The 20,418-nt window shown below is 35.0% G+C and overlaps 9 protein-coding genes across 9 annotated transcripts; 4 read left to right on the forward strand and 5 right to left on the reverse strand.

The window, feature by feature from the left end:
• Window positions 1-1,330: 1,330 nt before the first annotated feature.
• On the forward strand, window positions 1,331-1,585 carry RO3G_00912 (uncharacterized protein; the record flags this gene model as incomplete). The annotated part of the gene is made up of 1 exon (XM_067655503.1): window positions 1,331-1,585. The coding sequence occupies one exon, from the start codon at window positions 1,331-1,333 to the stop codon at window positions 1,583-1,585; it is 255 nt and encodes an 84-aa protein (XP_067511604.1).
• A 599-nt stretch (window positions 1,586-2,184) lies between these two features.
• RO3G_00913 (uncharacterized protein) lies at window positions 2,185-3,117 on the reverse strand (the record flags this gene model as incomplete). Its single annotated transcript, XM_067655504.1, has 3 exons — window positions 2,185-2,673; window positions 2,725-2,841; window positions 2,902-3,117. 3 exons carry the CDS (start codon window positions 3,115-3,117, stop codon window positions 2,185-2,187), a joined length of 822 nt encoding a protein of 273 aa, XP_067511605.1.
• A 928-nt stretch (window positions 3,118-4,045) lies between these two features.
• RO3G_00914 (uncharacterized protein) lies at window positions 4,046-5,137 on the forward strand (the record flags this gene model as incomplete). Its single annotated transcript, XM_067655505.1, has 1 exon — window positions 4,046-5,137. One exon carries the CDS (start codon window positions 4,046-4,048, stop codon window positions 5,135-5,137), a length of 1,092 nt encoding a protein of 363 aa, XP_067511606.1.
• A 2,265-nt stretch (window positions 5,138-7,402) lies between these two features.
• On the forward strand, window positions 7,403-7,954 carry RO3G_00915 (uncharacterized protein; the record flags this gene model as incomplete). The annotated part of the gene is made up of 1 exon (XM_067655506.1): window positions 7,403-7,954. The coding sequence occupies one exon, from the start codon at window positions 7,403-7,405 to the stop codon at window positions 7,952-7,954; it is 552 nt and encodes a 183-aa protein (XP_067511607.1).
• A 363-nt stretch (window positions 7,955-8,317) lies between these two features.
• RO3G_00916 (uncharacterized protein) lies at window positions 8,318-10,430 on the reverse strand (the record flags this gene model as incomplete). Its single annotated transcript, XM_067655507.1, has 11 exons — window positions 8,318-8,482; window positions 8,532-8,703; window positions 8,836-8,897; window positions 8,947-9,012; window positions 9,071-9,184; window positions 9,330-9,373; window positions 9,438-9,477; window positions 9,532-9,853; window positions 9,912-10,145; window positions 10,197-10,333; window positions 10,389-10,430. The coding sequence occupies 11 exons, from the start codon at window positions 10,428-10,430 to the stop codon at window positions 8,318-8,320; spliced, it is 1,398 nt and encodes a 465-aa protein (XP_067511608.1).
• Window positions 10,431-10,925: 495 nt separating this feature from the next.
• Window positions 10,926-12,331, reverse strand: RO3G_00917 (uncharacterized protein; the record flags this gene model as incomplete). The annotated part of the gene is made up of 4 exons (XM_067655508.1): window positions 10,926-11,713; window positions 11,772-11,995; window positions 12,172-12,200; window positions 12,251-12,331. 4 exons carry the CDS (start codon window positions 12,329-12,331, stop codon window positions 10,926-10,928), a joined length of 1,122 nt encoding a protein of 373 aa, XP_067511609.1.
• Window positions 12,332-13,094: 763 nt separating this feature from the next.
• RO3G_00918 (uncharacterized protein) lies at window positions 13,095-13,706 on the reverse strand (the record flags this gene model as incomplete). Its single annotated transcript, XM_067655509.1, has 2 exons — window positions 13,095-13,345; window positions 13,574-13,706. 2 exons carry the CDS (start codon window positions 13,704-13,706, stop codon window positions 13,095-13,097), a joined length of 384 nt encoding a protein of 127 aa, XP_067511610.1.
• A 1,722-nt stretch (window positions 13,707-15,428) lies between these two features.
• RO3G_00919 (uncharacterized protein) lies at window positions 15,429-18,387 on the reverse strand (the record flags this gene model as incomplete). The annotated part of the gene is made up of 13 exons (XM_067655510.1): window positions 15,429-15,794; window positions 15,841-15,961; window positions 16,029-16,108; window positions 16,169-16,454; window positions 16,507-16,688; window positions 16,746-16,988; window positions 17,042-17,309; window positions 17,357-17,466; window positions 17,515-17,580; window positions 17,630-17,764; window positions 17,829-18,066; window positions 18,119-18,196; window positions 18,251-18,387. The coding sequence occupies 13 exons, from the start codon at window positions 18,385-18,387 to the stop codon at window positions 15,429-15,431; spliced, it is 2,310 nt and encodes a 769-aa protein (XP_067511611.1).
• Window positions 18,388-18,942: 555 nt separating this feature from the next.
• On the forward strand, window positions 18,943-20,359 carry RO3G_00920 (uncharacterized protein; the record flags this gene model as incomplete). Its single annotated transcript, XM_067655511.1, has 2 exons — window positions 18,943-19,132; window positions 19,188-20,359. 2 exons carry the CDS (start codon window positions 18,943-18,945, stop codon window positions 20,357-20,359), a joined length of 1,362 nt encoding a protein of 453 aa, XP_067511612.1.
• Window positions 20,360-20,418: the final 59 nt, after the last annotated feature.

Genomic DNA, 20,418 nt, shown 5'->3' on the forward strand with positions numbered 1-20,418 from the left:
TCTTCTCCCTATCCATTCACAAGCATCCACTGATCTGATACCTGCTGATCTTACAGACGGGTGATACAAAGGATCGACTCGAATGCAAACAATCTCCAAGCGTAAAATAAATCGAGTGAGAGCCTGTGTGTTGAAAGCTCATCTTGATGTCATCCTTTTCTTTTTCAAACTGGTCTAATTCAGTATCTGGTATGATGTGGCTCGTGGATTCCCAAGAGGATGAGATCATCATGACCGGATGGGATATGCAAAAAAGTCTTGGTTTCGTGTACTCTGAGCAGGGCCTCTGAAGAAGGATGGTAAACACAGGCTCTTGTAGCCTGTCCGAGGTAGATAAAAGATGGGTATCCACAGAAGATTCAGGTCAATAGATTGTTTGCTCTTCATCCGACAAATTGACCTAGGTTGTAGACTGACGTGATCCTTGGACGCTGAATCGAATCATGAAACACTCTGGACGTGTGAGACCACCTTGGGAAAAGTGGCCGCATAAAGTCGATGTTCTTTGGACCATACAGTGCGACATGATCTGAACTAAAGACGAAAGAGCCAAGAATGTTGTTTATTACACAGAGCGTATAACGTTCATCCAGTGTCAGTTTATTTTTTTGAGTGACGTAAGATCATGACGTCTGGATCGTTTCCAAACATCCTGCCAGACATTGTCCATCGATTGACATGAGCGAATGAGCGATCGATGCACGATCTCGAACATGAAATAACTTTAATTGATTGTCTATAAACCTCGTTATTCATCTCTCCTCTATATCCTTCTCCACCACCAGACCACCAAGGAGCCACATCAGAACCAATTCGACAATAATCCACTTTTCTAAAAGTACAGGCCAAGGGCACACCGCAACCAAGGACTAGCTTATCAGGCCACGAATGAGATCCACTGCTTCCCACATGGTCTGACCTCTTGATTTTCCCTGACGAGGGATCATGGCTGCAGCAAAGCAAAAACCAAGCTGAAGCATATCGAATCCCCCGTCGTGCAAGACGGTATCAACCACCTCTTTTAGATAAGCCCGTGCCCCAAACATACATGTCCACCGCATAAAATCCCCTTCCCAGTTGGGTCCAGCCACGACAAGTGTCTTGGTGTGAGGATCCCGAATCAACCAATCCGGATGCTCCTTGGCCAGTCGGCTATTGAATCCAGCAGCCTAGGGTGCCAGCCACAGTCCGGCCTTGAACCCTGCGTGCTGGATTCCGGGTCGCCACCGCCTTCATGCCGCTTGGGAATTTTTCATCGAAAGTCAGTCTCCGATCGCCATCGTTCATTTGGAAAATGTCGATCGGATACGCATGTTTTTGAAGGGCCTCGATGTTTTCACGGATGATCACTCACCTCTCCATCGTCATTGTACCAAGTCCTCCAGCCGGTCACATGTCCCTGATCGCCCTTGATGGCTTGCTTGTCTGGATAGAAATCACGGTAGGTTTCCCAGATGCCTGCCAGAGCATCATGGCCTTGGGCGGTAAAGACACGCAAGAGATCAATCACTTGGCCCCTTTTCTATCTGTTGGTCCAAGACGTCCTTGTGAATACAAAGTTGGTTCTGATGAAAGTTACCAATAAGTAGAGCCATGTTCTTCAGCGATGGGTCCAAAAAAGGAAATCACATTCCTAGTGTTTCTGAAATGAGTGAAACTGCTAGAGTGAATCAATCCCTTTTTCTCCAGAGTGTTCAAAGAGATCATGATCACTAGGAAAGAATCAGTATCATCCTTTACGTCCTTGAGATCAGTTACCCTTGAAGGTTGAATTGTGTATACCAAGAAACAGAAGAAGGGATGGCTGAGATCCTATCCCTCTTGTCAAATTCTCTTGCTTGACTCCAGTTTTGAAAACCATTGGCCAACATGGCTTGATTTTGTAAATCAGCCAAAAATGTCGCGTTGAAATGAATCAACTCGATCGATTGGAGTGCTTTGATAGTGAAACCAAGTAGATAACCCCCTTGGTTATCCGTATGACGTGAAACGTCAAAGTGGACCTGAACTGCGTCTGTTTCAAAAGGGTCTTGTGGGTGTAAAAGTTCATTTTTAAATACTCTGTTTTCCCCTTTTATTTTATAAGAAATGTCCAGTTGTACTTTGAAAGTTTCAAATGAAGCAGGCGCAAGACTCATCTCGAACAGAAAGAGAGTTAATTGTAACCTAGCTTTGTTTTCTTTATTAAAATCGTTTCTTTCTCTTTTCGTCATAACTAAGATCACCAGGCCCGATAGAGATCAAGGACAATAAGCCTCCTGTGACACTTAGGCACTGAAAGAAATCGTACCTTAAAAATTCTCTTTTATAGTGAGATTGATGCGCTGAAGACCACCAGTTGTTGATGATCAGGTTGATAAAGCAAAGCAGTGTGACCAAAACGATAGCTGACCGTTTGGCTTGGAATCCCACGATAACCATCACACAAGCAGCCAGTCCGATCAGAGAGATCAATTTACGAAACAGGCTCCATTCTCCATGGATGGTAAATCCGATAAACAACAAGACAGTCAAGACACGACCTACGAATTGATAATATTTATGTCGTTCGACAGGGGATAGCTGAGGCAGTGATGCAAACGCACTATTCTTTTTCGACTGCTGACAGAGCATCGACTCTGATACACACAACAGTAAGCCACCGATGATGGATAAGTTACGGACGAGCACCATCTAATGAGGAGTTTGAGCAAAAAAAACGGTTGTTGTCTGAAAGCTACTTACGAAATCAAAAAGTAAATCATAGGCCATTGTTTGGCACATGGTCATGAAGGCTAAGATAAAGACGGACAGTCCAACACGCTTTTTTAATATGACATATGTTGGAAATATGATCATGGACTACAGATAAAGTGTCAGTCTCTGCCTGTCCTTTGTTTTTGATCTGGATATGATCTTTACCAATACATTAAGCACCAGAAATGTATTGACTACAACACTTGGTATTTGACGAATATACTTTAAATAAAATAGCTGATCCTCCCACTGCCAAACAGAACGTGAAGCATCCTCATAAAATGTAGCCACAATCAAAAATCGACTGATACCAGGTAAATAAGGCTTTACTTTTGTTAGCATGTCCTTTGTTTTTGATATAATGCTTGTATTGTATCCCATAATGATGATATAAAGATAGAAGAAGAGAGAAAGAAAGAAAAAAAAAAGATGATTCGTTATATAATCTTTTTGACAAAGAATTTTACTTTCTTTGTTTTAATCATCGATGGTTTGAATTAAAAACCTTTTTGTGGGGGGCCCCCCCAAAAAAAAAAAAAAAAAAAAAAAAAAAAAAAAAAAAAAAAAACCTCAGTTTGTTCACATTGCTTCTTTTTGTTGTTGAAGATGTCAAATAACCAAAAAATAAAGATTGGAAGGCGATTTAATGATAAAAAGTCAGTGCCAATCTTTACAAACGTTGTCTATTTAATAGATCCTGTATTTGACTCAACTACGCGAATTCATGTAAATACAAAAAAAAAAAAAGTTGGACGATTTTGTAATCTCATTTGGATTAGTTGAGCAACTTACTTGAAAGTAATGGTGCAGTTTCAGCAAGTAGTGAGAAAGAAACAAGCTTGTATATATCTCAAGAAAACATGTTGAATCAACCCAATATACAATCAGTTACAGTATGTTTTGTTATTTTGACAGCTCATGTATAAGATGCTTATAATTTGTATTCTAGCCTCTTTGGGTAGAAGTAGCTGTAAATAACGGTTTTGTTCACAAGTAAGAAAGAAAACATGCTCTGTGCTCTATAATCTTATTCGTATTGTTGACAGTCCAAAGTATTATTCACCTTGTAAACCTAACCAATTCTTATCGGGTGTAGTCTTGACTATTTTAGATGTAAGTTTCATTTGATGAAGTGAAGAGACGGTGGCACTGACAAGCAAATTGAAGGTTCCTGAATTAGATGTACAATTGATATCAAATGAAATTAAAAAGTATGGAGGACAGATTAGAAATGACTTGACAGAAGATATAACCCATTTGATTTGTATTGATCCGAGAGGTGTATGGAACATATCATAAACATTAAATAATGGAACACTCAATTTATCTTTATAAAAAGGCACAATACAAGCATTGTATTGATCATCGCATTCCAGTTGTATTGCCACAGTGGTTAGATGACAGTCTAAGATGGATGGAAAAGTTAGACTCCAGAGCTTATCAATTCCCGACACCCATTGTATATAATCCTACCAAGCCTCCCACGCTTTTCTCATACCCAACCTTAGAACATTTAACAAATAACATTGGCCAGACCTTGATCGATCAAATAATTTATTTTGGCACTGAAATCCACATCAAAGACGACTTTAAATCTCGACTGGTTCAATCTATCAAGCGTGCAGGCGGAACGGTATCGACAGAATACAACCCACAGGTCACTATCGTCATCTTGAAATACAGGTCTACTCCTGAAGCTATACAGGCCTTTGAAGACCGCAAGTGGATTGCAAGTCTCTGGTGGCTGACAAATACCTTGGCGCGTGAATATATGCTATCTCCCCTGAGCACGCTTTTGGACTATCCACTTCCTCCAGGAGGTATTCCAGGTATGGAACATCTTTCAATCTCTATTACGGGATATAAAAACATCGCAAGGGATTTCCTTCGTCGCTTGATTATCCACACAGGCGCTGTCTTTAATCCCCTTATGGATTCGAATGCTACACACTTGATCTGTGGTTCGAAAAAAAGTGAAAAATACAAGGAGACATGTCACAGAGATATAAAGGTTGTCAATCATCTTTGGCTAGAAGAGACTTTTATGTTATGGAAAGTATTGGACTGTCGAAATGAACGCTATAGCTACATAGGGGAAGATGTATTGAATCAAATGGTTGGTAGAACACATTTACTGCAAAATAAATTGGATCTTTGGATGAATCCTCAGACGATGCCAGATTATTTAAAATCCAAGCATGCCTATGAAGTCATCAATATGGATGAAAAGGGATCTGTGGATATTGTAAAACCCAGAAAAGCTGCCCTAAAGGCTATCAGAGTATTAAACAGCATCGTTATGCCTGATGCCAACGCGTATGAAAAGGAGCTCAGGTCTGCTCATTCATCAAGTAAGAAAAATGCAGATATTGCATCACAAAGAAAAAAACAAAAAACATGACAAAGAGTCACTGCATCCAATTGAATGGCTTAATCATCGCATTTTGCTTTGTTTCATAAAAAGAGGAATTATCATCACCCCTCCTTTCTCTCAACATCTGGACGCTTTTTAAAGACCTCTCTCTCTTTTATATAAACCTTCTTTTTTGCAAAATATATTAAAAAGCATTAAACTACTATTCTCAAAAACATTTCTTTTACATTTTTCTTGAAACACTTTTATGTTGTGAAAAAGATGATCCCTTAAACAATAAAAGAATAGACTCATTTAACTTGTTTGTATTTAAACCAAATCATGTAAAATATTCATTTCAATAGCCTACTGTAAGCTAGAACACTGCTAATTAAATATTGCAATCCTGTTTGATATATTTGCAAGTCCTTTTGCGCACTCAATAGTATTTTCCAAATGATGCTCAATCATTCCTTGCCCTTTACTCTGTTGCCTTTCTTTTTTTTCGCTTGTTTATTTATCCGTCATTATTATGTCACATCTCTCAAAATTAAACCTTTCAGAGAATAATACTTTTTTTTTATTTTTATTTTTTGCATAGTTAAATATGCCTTCAAGACTACAGCAAGGAATAGCAAGAGAACATCCTGTAATCATCAATTGATTTCCTTTTTTTTTTATTTTTCTCATTTCAAGTGCGTTAGGAATGGATAATACCTCGACTGTGTCAACAAGATGCCAATAGAATAGGTGTTTACGCAGCTAGTAAGTGGAGGAAAATTATTTAAAAGAAAAAGATAATAAACATTGAATAGTAATAACAGGCTTAATCACTTGTAAGTAAAGGAAACATGAAAACATCTTGTATGGATTATTTCTCAAGCGTACATTAGTGCCAGTCGCTCGACGCTTTGGGCTGGATAAAAATCAATCTCTGTTTTCTGCATTAGGTATACGATCGATCGTTACATTCTTCTTGTGTACTCAGTTCTTCATAAACTAGGGGCGTCTGCTATCGGCGGCTATGTTTCTTCCCGGTACAGCTTTAAACAATGCGAAGATACCTATGGATTTTTCAAAGCTACCAAAGAGCTTTCAAACAATGACATACATTGAAATACTTGTCAGAATTTGTTTACCAAATTCAAACTAATTTTATAGTTTTGTGCAATAAAATGATACTATTTCCATTAAACATATACCATCTAAAAAAGCAAGACGAAATGCAATATTTTAAGAAATATACCCAATTGTACCACATTTCAATATCTTTCTGCTCATCTTTTTACAGAATCAAGCACGTACCCAGGGCTTTTAGAGCATATTGTTGGTTTCACAGATACAACTGCCGATCAAAAATGGATGGGAAGCTGCAATTAAAAGTAAATGTCATTAAATGCCTAAAAATGATGTATACATTTAAATTAAAAGGCATATGGCTTGGTCACACTCAGATCCAATCATCTTATTTCGAGTGGTGATGTAAATAAGCAAATTTTCATTTTTATTTTCTTTCGACAACATACTTGTACATTTATCTATGGAACAAACGACTTTAGTTTAGTAAAAAATTAACTACTAAAATTCAGGTACAGCAAAACCTACACTAGTTTAATTGCGAATGTGGATAAAGTGATACAAATATAAACACCATTGGCAAAACTGTTTACAACAATTGAACGTGTTACATAAATTAAACTAATATTATACCGCTTCCTTACATAACATGGCCTTTTCCTATTCAGGAAGCAAGATCTGAAACCGTCTTTTCACTGATTACATAATTAAACAGCAGCACTCAAATTTCCAGTGTGCGAGAACAATTCTAGTGCAGATCATCAACAGTAAGATAACGTTATTGTGCCTGGCATCTGTTGTACAGTCTATATAAGAGTTTATTCTTCTCCTTAGGGCTCTTGCTGTTTATTTTTCATAGCTTTTATTCATAAAATACATTTGCTCTTTTTTGCGATAGAAATAAATGATAAATTGTAATTTGTGCAACACAATGAAGATCACTGAAAGTACATGATGGCTCTAGCAGGTTGTTTCAAATCTTGTATTTTTAGATAATGTAAGGATGTTCCACACATCTTATTTACAAAATGCTTTTCTGCCACCGTTTATGGTATTTGCTTTTTCTATATTGCTTTATCAAATTTATCTTTAAGCTAAAATGCAAAAAAATATAGTACGACCCGTCAAAGAACGCGTTTCCTTTTTTTTTTGAACGAGTATAAATACAGAGCAAAATAGCCCGTCTTTTTTTAAAAAACAATAACAATATTCGAATCTTAAATCAAACAAAAAACAATGCTTCTGAAGTACTTTAGTGTCTTTCTTTACTGTGTCATTGGCCTCGTTGCTGCTGCTACTACCGATAGAGGAACCCAGCAAGTCCCTGGATTAGGTAAAAGAAAGCAAGAGATCTTGAATAGCGGTGGTGGTATCTGGGATGTCGCTATTGCTATGCTTGAAAACGAGCATTTGAGTACTGATTATGCTTATGGTGATAACAAGTCTGGTGATGCTGCCAACTTTGGTATCTTTAAACAAAACTGGTTCATGCTTCGTACTTCTGCCTCTCAATTCAAAGGACAACCTGCTTCAAAATCTGACACCGGTGCTGTTCTTAACAAGGATCTTAAGGCTGACATCAAGGCAAGACAAGAATCTCAAAAATTCTATGGTGTTGACAAGTGGTTTGGTGGCCACAGAAATGGTGAATCTGGTTTGAGCAATCCCAACACTCAGGATATTACCAACTACAAGAATGGTGTCACTTGGATTCATGATCAACTCGCCAAGGATAAAAAGTACTTGTCTGATGATACTAGATTCTGGGTTGATGTTGTTGCTATCTAAGTTGTAGTTGACACTCTTTATTCAATAAATTTGATCTGTTTTATTCTATACTAGCTAATCATTGATCATGTATGAGTCTAGAGAACGCTTTTGTTTATCTGCTCTCAAATTCAATAAAATTTCATAAAATGTTACGAATCGCTTGTTATAAAAGTGAAAGATGATGGCATGCATACAGTCACTTTACGATGCATGCTAATAAAATGTATCAAATAAAAGCTGAAGACTGTATGGTATGTAATCAAGAAAACGAATTATTTGCTCCACTAATTCTATTATTTATTTCCAATATCGACACTTTCAATTTTATAAATTGCTCTATTCAACCATTTTCTAAAGTTAATGGCACTTTGCTGCCCTGATTTATACACTAGTGTAAAATGAGTTCAATACTACTTTATGCAATCTATCCCATTTCAATTTACAATCCTTTTCTGTTTCATCTAATTTTTGAATAAAGTCTTGACCCACCGTTGATCCTGATGACTGGGAATAATTCATGATGCCTTTGATTCTTTGCTTAAATGCCTAATACAATGTAAACAAGAGCGCTTTTCAGACCTTTCTTTCACATTACCTTTTCCAAAATGCCTGGTAATTTTTCATCTACTACGAAATCCACTAATTTCACTCCAAATTCATAGAAATAAGCACCCAAAGATCGAAAATCAACGCTTTCGGGACTTGCCACTAGCATATTTCGAACTTTGGTGCCATAAGTTCTTGGTATTTCAATTGCAATCAAATTCCTAATAACAGCAATAGTAAAAAACGGATGGCTATAATACAATTATTTTAAAGGTGTTACTCTTGATTGGATGTGCTATCAATGAATGAAACAAGTCAGAAATTCGTTTGGAGATACACTGAAAAAAACTTACGTATATTGTGCTAAAGGCTTTGCGACCCAGTATGGTAATTCAACGCGAGTATTGCGTGGTACCTAGGTCTAATATAAGCTACAATAGCAACAAACACAAAAATTTGCTTACCGCAACTTCGTCTCCTGATAGATTAGCTTCTTTTTCGAAATCATAAAGAACTGTACAAGGCACTTTCTAAGAAGAACAAAAGATATTAAGTGAATATATTCTTTCAATTGTGGTTGCTTTTTACTGTATGTTCTGCTAATATGTCGTCAATGTTATAATAGTCATCAAGCTCCATTCTATGTTTCAATAAAAGAAAAAAGAAGAAAAGAAAAAATTTCCAAAAATATACATCAATGTTCTTTTTTTTTTTTTTATAAAAAAAAAGACGCGTGCATTAAAAACGCGACTATTTTTACATAATTTTTTTATTTGTTTAAAAGAGATCGTACTAATAAAAAAAAAGTCAATAAGCAGATTAATAAAGCAAAAAGCACATTTCTTACAAAATAGTCCAATCCTTGTCCAACTTCCCAAAGAGCTACACCCACTATATACAAGAGGTTTAGCATGAGAGCTTTTTTTTTTTTTTTTTTTTTTTTTTTTTTTCATACCTCCATAATCTTCAGCAAGACGTAATCTGTTTCGAATAGACTATAAAAGCACATGTATCAATTTGTATTCTTAATGTCATATATGCTACTTTACTCTGAGTGTCGGTAACCAAATCACACCTTGTCTGACACCGTCTTCATCATAATCCACAAACCAAGCTTCTTGATTTTCCTTATCCCAATTTAACTCTTCATTTTCATCTACTTCATCACCCGTCATTAATAATTCATCTCCTCTTGGCATGGATAATTTTTCAACCACTGTTTTCATCACTAGTGGTTCAGGTACTCTGGTTGGTAAATAAGACATGGCATACATGTTTAATCCAATCATCAGTTTATGTCGATTAGCTTCGTTTGTCATATATTCGATATTTTCCATAATCCATTCAATGGGTGCATTGGGTCCACCATTCCTAAATGATGGACTAGTATATACCATGATTTCAATGTACGCATTCATTTCTTTCTTACGGATCATGGCTTGAATAGTCATAGGTCATTAAGCTAAACCTATCGACATATTGAGCCAAGGTACTGAATACTTCAGCAGTCATGATTTGTCTGTATTGTTCAGATAATAAAGAAGGAAGTACAACAATTAGCTCTTTATCGTTTTGGTGTAATAAACTTGACAAGGTCATCAAGAGTTTTTGAAAGAAGGCAGGATATCCACATTCAATCACAACCCCATCAAATCCATATTTACTACAAGTATTCTTTTTAACTCTCTATCGTTTCTTTCATTCATCAACTTACTTGGCTTGATCATTGATTTCTTTTGCTAAAAGATTTGATTCTTCTGCGCTGGCAATAAATGCTCTTAAATCTTCGCCGGTCCAACCTCGGAATTGAAATCTAGGTACTATTTTAGCCTTTCTTACTTCTTTCATCCACTAGAGAAAACAGGTATTTAAATCAGTTGCTTACAACAACTTGAAATCTACCTACACCCAAGTCAACATCATGTTCTCCATCAAAATCAAATTGCATGGGAGATCTTCGTTGGATATAATACCAAACGGGTGATACACTGATTGATATGAAACATGAGCATAAACACAAATAGAATAAAATAACTTACTAGTCAAATTTGCCTTTAAATTCCTTTACAATATCATAACCTATATTATTTTATATGAATAAAAGCATGGTTTGTCTCTTTTTTTTTTTTTTTTTTTTTTTTTTTTTGAAACCTCTATTATTCCAAGGTGTAACATAGGCTAAAGTATTGCCTTGAAAATGTTTTGAGTGAGCTTCTTGTCTATTGGGTTTATCGTGATTTTTAAGAATAGCTTGTACATTAAGAGAGCTTATCTCAGGCTTTTTCACAGGCCACTGCTGTTCACAGTGACAGAGAACAACAAAGCAAGCGATGAGTAAAAAAGCAAATTTCATTAAGAAGAAAAAAAGAAAAAAAGAAAAAAAAAAATCATCAGGGATTTCATGCAATGATATGCTGAGTTTCAAAAATTCAATTTAAAGATTTTATTGACTAGCAGCAGCAGCAGCAGTAAGAGAAATGGAATGATAAAGTGGTGATGGAGTACACATCGATGGCTGGGCATCCGATAGTGTGTACAAGAGCTTGTCGAGATGACTAGCTGCAGAACTACTCAAAGGTCCACGATGAACCTGATGAGAAGGGTATCTTTCAAGTAAATTGGTATTTCTGTCAAGAGCCAGATAGATTGTGGCCCCTAATCCATCGACATTGACAATGTCCAGGTTCCCTCCCCAGTGACTGGCTAATGATTTTGCTGTTCTCCAGCCACTTAGCGACGCCCATTCGAGCGCGTGATTGGGCTGAACGATTCGATCGATTCTGGCTTGATGTAGGCTTGATAGAACAGAGCTGGAGGCAGGTAAACCGATAGGGTCCCTTGGGATTCCTGGCAACAGTTCTTTCTCACAGATCATGGGTGATTCCAACTTGAATCCTACGCTGTTCGGATCGTGAAAGAGAGCGAGAGAGATTGGCCTTTGTCTTTTTCGGAATTCGTACCATCTCCGTGTTTGTTCGTGTTGTTGGTTGTGCATGATGTGTGCTTTAGAAGAAATTAAGATGATCTCGTAAAAAATTCTATGTAATATGCTTGGGATATAGTCCAATGTTTGTTTAGACTTTTGTTTGATTTCAATCTTGGGTAACTCTATGTACCCAAAGGCATCCAAAAGTGCTATGTGTGCATCATGTGCTGCTTTTCGTGTCATTTCTTCAGGAGATAACGTTTGTAAATGATTTTGTCTCTGTGAAACCCAAGAGATGTATTGATCTGGTCAAGAAAAAGTTGAGGAAAAGGAGGTTTACTTTTATTTTTTTATTATTTTTACCAAGTAAAAGATGTATACCAATGCCAATAGTGTTGATATTCTCCATTAGATTGACAGATGCTGATGTCGGATTGGATAAAAGCGCATATCGAAGTCGAATCAAGTTGAGTGCCTGGCTTGTCTTTAATTTTGTCAAGGTATTTGAGAAAGCGTTGGGTGATGTTTGTCTAAGAGAAGGATGTAAGAGTGTACAGATATCGCGAAGGTAACTGTAGGAGACATGTCTAAGGATGGGTGTTTGTAGTGAATCAGGAGATAAGGTAGATAAAAGGCGTAGAATATGAGTATATCTTGTAGGTAATTCATCACACAAGAAACCTGGTGAGATGATTGTAGTGTTTGGTCTTGAAAGAAATGCTAAGCTAAAAAAAGAAATAACGAGTCTTTCTAAAGTACTTACTGTTCTTTATTAATCGCAAAGTGAGAAAGCTATACATAATATAAGCTTAAATTCTATCAATAACGCATTGTATATTTACTGTTATTCGTGTTTCTGGTGCAGTCCATAAGCTGGCTAATATTCGTCGAGGTAATACATTAATAATTTGTGATTGCAACATGTTTAGAAAAGAAAAGAAAAAATCCAAGTTTTTTATTTATTTATTTTAAATATTTGATCATTTATTTCAAAGCAAAATAAAAATTCCCCTTTTCTCTCTTGAATCATTATCCTTTGATACAAAATTTAATATATTTTTGTCAGCAATTACACTACTGCAGCTTGTGAGAATTATGTAATTCTTGCTGATATTTTTTTTTTTTTTTTTCCCTAATAAACATTGAGTTCACGTATTTTCTCTATTTGAAAGCCAAGAAACAAATATAAATAAATAAAGTAATTGGATGAATGAAACAAGAAAGAAAAAGGGAAAAGATAGGGCAAATTGTCTACTACTAAAAGAAAAGTAAATGATCATCGACAAATTAAATTTTTTCTTTTGGAAATAAGAACGCTAAAGAAGGAGGGACAACACCCAAACATCCAGTGAATGGGAAAATATATTTTTTTTTATTGGTTCCAAACAGATAGGAGAAATAGAAAATCCATCCAGTAAGTTACCTAATGGAATTCATACAAAGATTGAAAGCAAATGAACCTAATTAAAATCCTGAAAACCCCGTACCTGAAAGGAAATATAACAATAAATTCTCCTATTTCTCCACAGACAAACCTTTTTTTTTATATGCCGCTTAAATGTTACTTTTTTATATAAGACAATGATTATTAAATTTATAAAAGGGAAGGAGAGGGGGGAATATGATGTTAAAGGCTCTTTTGCTTTCTTTTTTCTTTTTACATAGATTTTCAGTTATTATAATAGCCTAGACAAAAGTATTTTGATTAGGCTGATTAGAGGTGAAATGTTGATAAACAAGTTGTTTTTCTTGATTATTTGATAAACTGTATTGAGGACAGTCTTTGTGGGTCAATAAAAGTTGTTTCAAATTCAAGATTTCTTGTTTTAGTTCATTTGCTTCTCGTTCAAGCTGCTCATTATCTTGTGTTAAATAGTCTGCTCTTGCTTGAAGATTAGATAACCACTGTTTCTTTCTTTGTCGACATTTTAGAGCAGCTAAAATAATTTAGTGAAAAAAATAAATAAATAAAAAAGAAGTTTACCTAAACGATTTCTTTCTAGAAAATCCCTTCGTTGTTCTTCATTTTCAAATTTTTTCGGTGCTCTTTTTCGTTGCTTTGTTTTGGGCTTCTTTTGTTGGACTGTGTCATCACTATCTACACTACTACTCACTGTATCTTTATGTCAAGATTGAGCCATTTATCGCGTTAAAAAATAACTTACCACTTGATTTATAACTGCAGGTATCCCATTTGTATTGTACAAACTCAAATTTTGATGAACGTGCGCTTGCAAAGCTTTGCTCAAAAGGGTTTGGTTCTTCTTTCATTCCAGATGGATTCAGTTCGTCAAACATAGCTTTTATATGTAACTTTATGCTTTTAAAGGGTTAAAAAATAAAAAAAAGAAGCAATGTGTTTGATTTCATAAAAATATTTATATGACATCATTCTTTCTAAATTAGGAAATTATGTTTGGCCTTGTGTTCAACTCAAAAGTAAAAAAAAAAAAAAAGAGAAAAAGAAAAGAATGACGACAGTTGTAAAACCATGCTTCTTAGAAAAAAGAAAAAGAAAGTTTTATACATGCCTATTTAAAATAGAACAAAAGAGAATAAAATTGAATAGGAAATAGAGTAAAGCGCGTGAAAATAATAACAATCTAATCCGATTATGAACATGATGATCTTTTATAGAAGAACCAGATTACGCATCCACTTTTTAGTAGCTTTTTTATTGCTTTTTGAAGACAAGAGTGATACATGCCATGATATTACATTGTTTTGATTTATTCTCTCTTTTTAATAAGCTGTTGAGATTAAAGTCTGGACTATAAAGTGGTGTGAGACAGATCGATGTTACCTCATCGACCATCATCTCTTTCCGCGATTAGAGTTGAAATATGACCCTTTCTTCACATCAAATTCAATAATAAATATTTATGTTTGATTTTAAATCATAAAAATATAATACTTTTATTTCAAACAATTAAAAGTTCTTATTCAACAAACTAAATTTAGTTTTGTTTCTTAAACTGTGTACACACAGAATAGTTCATGTGACATAGACCAGGCTATTTTATTCTTATAGAATTCTGGGCAAGTAGGAAGACGTAAACATTATTCACTGACTTTCTAATTGTCTTTGATTAATCTCGAATTGATATGAAACTATTCTGATTGAGCAATAAAAGATAAATGGCAAGCATGGAATCTAGAAAGAATCACAACATCACCCCTTTTAATTTCCTCAAATTTTCACATAAAAAAAAAAAAAGAGGAAAGTAGACTGTTTCGAGGCAAGAGTATGTATCGTAATAGGGACTATCTCAAAGATTTTTAGCTTGGTAGATGTACTATTGTCTGTCTCTCGTTATCTTGACTTGCTGATCACTAAAATGTTTTTCGAAAAGGAAATCTGATGAGTACAGGAAGAAATTAAAATTCATAAAGATCACTGATCAGTTTCCCAATGCGTCTAATCTAATTCTGCAAAGGTTTACTAGATTTACAGTACATGTTCAATTTGATTGTTAGCGAACTCATGCTTACTACCAGAAGGAACAATAAACGACCCTTTGAGTTTGTTAAATAATTCAATAAATGGAACTGGTGATCAGCAGGTTAACATCATCACTAGTAAACTGTGCAAGTATACTTGATGAGGATTTACAGTTTAACTCACAGCAGATCCTTGATCATTTTTACTTATTTTAGTAGTGTATTCCTGTAATACACAAAAGTTATTTATTTTATCCTAAAGTATTAAGTGATTGAAATCAAAAGCTTTGTAATATAAATAAACGAAATCCTTAGTAATTATAAATCCTTTCTCAACAAGAACAACAGAGCAACTGTGTCTCAAACGGTCTATTTGTCTTACGTTACATCAAAATGAATCACTTTCGCTTGCTTGTCAAATAAATAATAGAATCATCATTACATCAACGAAAAAGTTTATTTAAGCTTTTGTATTACAATTACTTTTTTTTAAAGAAAGCGCTATTCTAGCTTTCTTTAATAATATATACACACACTGTAGAATGTATTTATTGAATTACACAAATTCATATACAAATTTTAAATTTCTCCTTCTTGTTCATCAAATTGAGCTTCATTTTTTAAATGCTGTTCTTTTTCTTCTTCTTCTTTTGTTTTCACTGCTCGAACTAAATGATCGTCGTTTTTACTATTCACATCTAGCGTTTCCATTTGTTTAGTTATTGATTCGTTATTGTTATCATTGGCGCTTTCAAAGTCACCAAAATCCTCTTCTATTTCTTCTTGTTTTCTTCTAAAAGCTGCCCTTCTCTCTAATTCTTGTGCATCAGCTAAATGATCAAAATCTTCTTCGTATTCCTCATTGCTGTGGCTAGGGATACGACAAAGTACATTAGGTTGTGAGAATTTGGAGTAATTTCTTGTCCAATCAGGTGTAATATGATCCTAATGCCATGTTATTTACTATACAAATTCCTAATCTTATATTTACCTCTTCATCATTGCTATCATATTCTTCCTCCTCATTATCTTCGTCATCATCTTCATCATCGCCTTGTTGATTTAAACGAATTGTATTTCCAGTGTATTCATATTCTCCGCTAAAGTCTTCTCTACCACTTCAATCGATAACACATGAGCTATTATCCACAAAAGTTTTTTTTTTTCTTTTTTACTCACGTCAACCAAAAATCGCTTTCATCCGCATCATCCTCATCAAATCCTCGTTCAGCACCTCTTTGTGCTAAAAATCTCGAGTACTAAAAAGTAGAAATATTACATGAATAAAATACTTTTTTTTTTTTTTTTTTTTTTTTTACTTGTGAGGCGGCCACATCATCTAATGTATCCTCGTTATCATCTTCATCATCTGTCTGAGGTAAATCCATTTCTTCAGATGGGCGCAATCCACCAAGAGGTAATTGGTCTCTATCTTTAGTCTCTCTTAATTCATTATTACAGTAAGCAGACCAATTTTCCATATCCACGTCATCTTTGATAGCTAATACAATGGTTTCTGGGTAGCCTTCAAATAATTTCATAATTTCATCTGATATAAATGTTAAATGTCCCATATAGCCCGCTCTCATCCCTTTAGGTTTAGCACTATATTCAATCAAGTAAACATAAAATTATAGCTAGCATAAGTTGTCTTTACCATTCTTCGTCATTTGCCTTTTGAGCAATAACAATCTTATCTGTTAGTTGACCTTCTTTCAAGATTGAAATAGCAAGTTGACGATTCAAACCAACATCCATACGGCCATTAAATACTTGATGAAGCATATCATAAATAACATAGTGCAAAAAGTTATTCCAGGGAAATGCAAAAAATAGGTCCTAATTAATGTCAAGTTGAGGCATTGTTTTTTGTACATGTCCATATATGCTACTTACCACGCAGATGGGCATAGCTTTACTAGTAACAAACTTGGATTTAAGATAATCACCCACTGATAATTCCTCATTATCCACTTTAATGATTCCCACTTGTTCTTGTTGTTGCTCTTCTTCCGAACTGGTATTATTCAAGTTCGACATGTTGGAGCAGTGCAATAGTTCCGCAAATAATTCGCAAATTTTCAATCTTTCAAATCCAAGTGGTTCTATGTCTCCCAAAGTAGTACGTACAGGTCCATTCTATAAAAGAAGAGTTTATTTTCTTCTTTTATCTATACATATTTGTATTTTACCACAGATCTAGGCTTTAGTAGTAAATGAGTGAATTGAGGTATGTGATCACTCATAACTTTCAGCATATCAGCTAATGAAACAGGTTTTGGCCTAGTAGTATTGGTCGAATAACCATATAAACCACTGACTGTAGGATCGTTTTCGAGGTCGGCATTATTGTGTCGAATGATATCAATAATAATCGATACACCATTCACTAATGTGGATGTCGCATTGGGTGCTTCAGGATCCAACATAAACTTGGCTAATTTTTGCATTGTCTCTTCACTAAAGCATTGGTTAATAATATATACTTTGCTTACAATCAACCATACCTCTTTAAATTAATAATTAAGTCATTCAATCCAATACTTGGTGAATCAGGTAAGCTTGTTTGTGACATTCTAACAATTTCGCATATACATTGTTGTGCAATTGAATGTTCCTAAAAAAATTATTAGCTTATGTATTTGTTTATAATATATTACTTTACTTCACTGTCCAAATAAGGATCTAATCTGTTTATCAAATTCTCTAATAATCCATGCTCACTTAACCACTACAAACAAATTTAATCTAAAGTATATGCTTCTAGTGCTATCGCTTACCTTTACAACACCTTTTCCTTCACTTAGTTCTTCCATGCGAACAAGAGTTAATAATAAATCCATAATGGCTGATGTTTGTAAATGAGCCAAGATTTTATTTAAATTCTCTGAATCAGATTGTATAAAGTTCATCATCTATCATCCAATATTAGTAACACATATATATACACTTGTACATGTACGCCTTATAATTATTTACTTCGATTGGATATTTTGATAACAAAATACCGATTGTTTTACAGAAATAAGAAGCTTGTAAAGAATCTAACCCCGTTTCTTCTATTGTTGTTGTATCTGAAGCACGTCTTGTAGGTTGCGCTTGTCTATCAAGATATGACCAAAATGGTACTAATAATTCCTCTTTATGATCAATTACAATCATATCAATCATTTGTTGTATTTCACATGCAATAATTTCACTAGCAAGAAATGGATATCTATACTATTGTTAATATGTTTATTATTCCCCGCTTTATTCTTATTTTTTACTTGAATCGTTGAGGTTCTGCTAAATCAGTAGCAATGATGTAGTTCAATAGTGTTTTAACCTTGTCTGGTTTACATAAACTATAATAATGTTTAGAAAGGCAAAAAAGTGCCTGTAAGTATCTTGATAATTACAATTCGATTAGTTTAGGATTAGACGATTTTGCTTCCTGAAGTAAATCTTCCTCTTCCAAAACTTCTTCCAGGGTTACATCAGCTTTATCTAAGAGGCTATCTAAAGCTGAATTATTAAAACCGAAACGCCAAAACATGTTTTGATTTTATATGAAAAGAAAAAAGATTTAAAAAAAAAAGGTTTTTTTAAAAGGGAATTCGTGATGTTAAAACAATGGGTGTCGTCAATACAGCCAGATTATCTGTAATTCAATTTCATCCAAACAGAGAATTTAAAGCTGCTGAGTTATGGCATTCATTTTCTTGGTTTCTAAGCGCACTAATAAAAAAGAAGAAAAAAATATTTTATGAAGTATATCTATACTTTCTATTGTTCATTCAAAGCATACGAAAACTCCTATAGTCGAACATGCTTTTCATTTTACGTCCCCCTTTTTTATACATCCCCCCTCTTTTTTAGAGTGAAGATCAAAAGTGTTTTCTCCCCTACAAAAAGTTTATTTTACTCCTAAACGAGTAACACACACAGATCAAAGGGCTGGTGCGACTCATTTTTTTACTGCTGTAAAAAGCTCCGGTTAATCATATTAAAGCATAACGCTCAAAAATTATCAGGCGTTTTTTTATGTAGCAAATATTAAATAAAAAATCAACCAAAGTTGACTTTTCTTCTTTCTTTTTTCTATATTAAAATGTCAAAAGATTGCTATGATCTGATTATTGTTGGTGCAGGCGTAGTAGGCTGTGCAGCTGCAAAGGCGTTTGCTGAGGATGGCCGAAAAGTTTTGTTACTCGAAAGAGACCTAAGTGAACCAGATCGAATTGTTGGTGAATTGATGCAACCTGGAGGAATACAAGCATTGAAAGAATTGGGCATGGAAGGTTTGAATTAATCTTCTAGTACGATAATTATTAGCTAAATCTCATTTGCATATAGAATGCGTTGAAGGTATTGATGCAATAGCATGTTATGGCTATGGCGTCTATCGTCAAGGCCAGTTAGTTGATATTCCTTATAGTACAAACCCAAGCACGGGCAAGCAACATCGTGGCATGGCATTTCATCACGGTCGTTTTATTCAAAACTTGAGAAAATCCGCTGCAGGCACAGCAGGTGTGACAGTCAAGGAAATGACAGTCTCAAATCTCATTGAAAATGATAATGACAAAGTCACTGGTGTTGTTGCTTACAAGGCTGATGTGGAAGAAAAGTTTTATGCACCCTTGACATTGGTGGCCGATGGTATTTTCTCCAAATTCAGAAAGGATTTTACGACCCGCAAGACCAAAATCACCTCTCACTTTGTCGGGTTACTCATGCACGATCTTGAACTTCCTTTTCCTCAAAAAGGTCTTGTGGTGATTGCCAAACCTTCACCGATTTTGATGTACCAAATCGCACCTCATGATCTTCGTGTCCTGGTTGATGTTCCCGGTGAGACACTCCCTCAAGCAGATGAACTCAAACAGTATATGCTTCAGGTAATTTTGCCACAACTTCCCCCATATATGCAAGACAAATTTGAAAAAGCCATCGAAACTGAACGTCTTCGACCGATGCCTAGTGGCTTTTTACCACCAACACCTAACCAACGTCAGGGAACGCTTATGTTAGGTGATGCGTTCAACATACGTTCACCCTTAACAGGTGGCGGCATGACAGTCGCTTTACAAGATGTATTGACTGTACGTGAGCTTTTGTCAACACAGAACGTAGCTGACTTTAATGAGACAGATTTAGTAGTTCAAGCGACAGATGCACTTCACTGGAAACGTAAAAGCTACTCTACCTCGATCAATGTCTTGGCCATGTCACTCTATACGCTTTTTGCTGCTCAAGATAAATATTTAATGGTCTTGCAGAATGGATGCTTTGAATATTTCAAAACTCAGAATCTTCAGGGACCAGTCAATCTCTTGTCAGCCGTTCATCCTTCACCTCTCTTACTTGTGTATCATTTCTTTGCGGTAGCTGTTTATTCTATTTTTATCATGTACAAAGAAGGAGGGTTAGTGAATGTACCAAAAAATATGTACCAATCCGTTATTGTATTATATACTGCATCTGTTACCATTCTTCCTTATCTTTGGGAAGAGTTTAAAGGTTAACCATATCCCTTTCTTCAATTGTACGACTTACGCTTTAATAATAAAAATTACTGAGCACG

Source organism: Rhizopus delemar, genomic scaffold, assembly GCF_000149305.1.
Source record: "Rhizopus delemar RA 99-880 supercont3.1 genomic scaffold, whole genome shotgun sequence".
In the NCBI taxonomy this organism is placed as follows: Eukaryota; Fungi; Mucoromycota; class Mucoromycetes; order Mucorales; family Rhizopodaceae; genus Rhizopus; species Rhizopus delemar.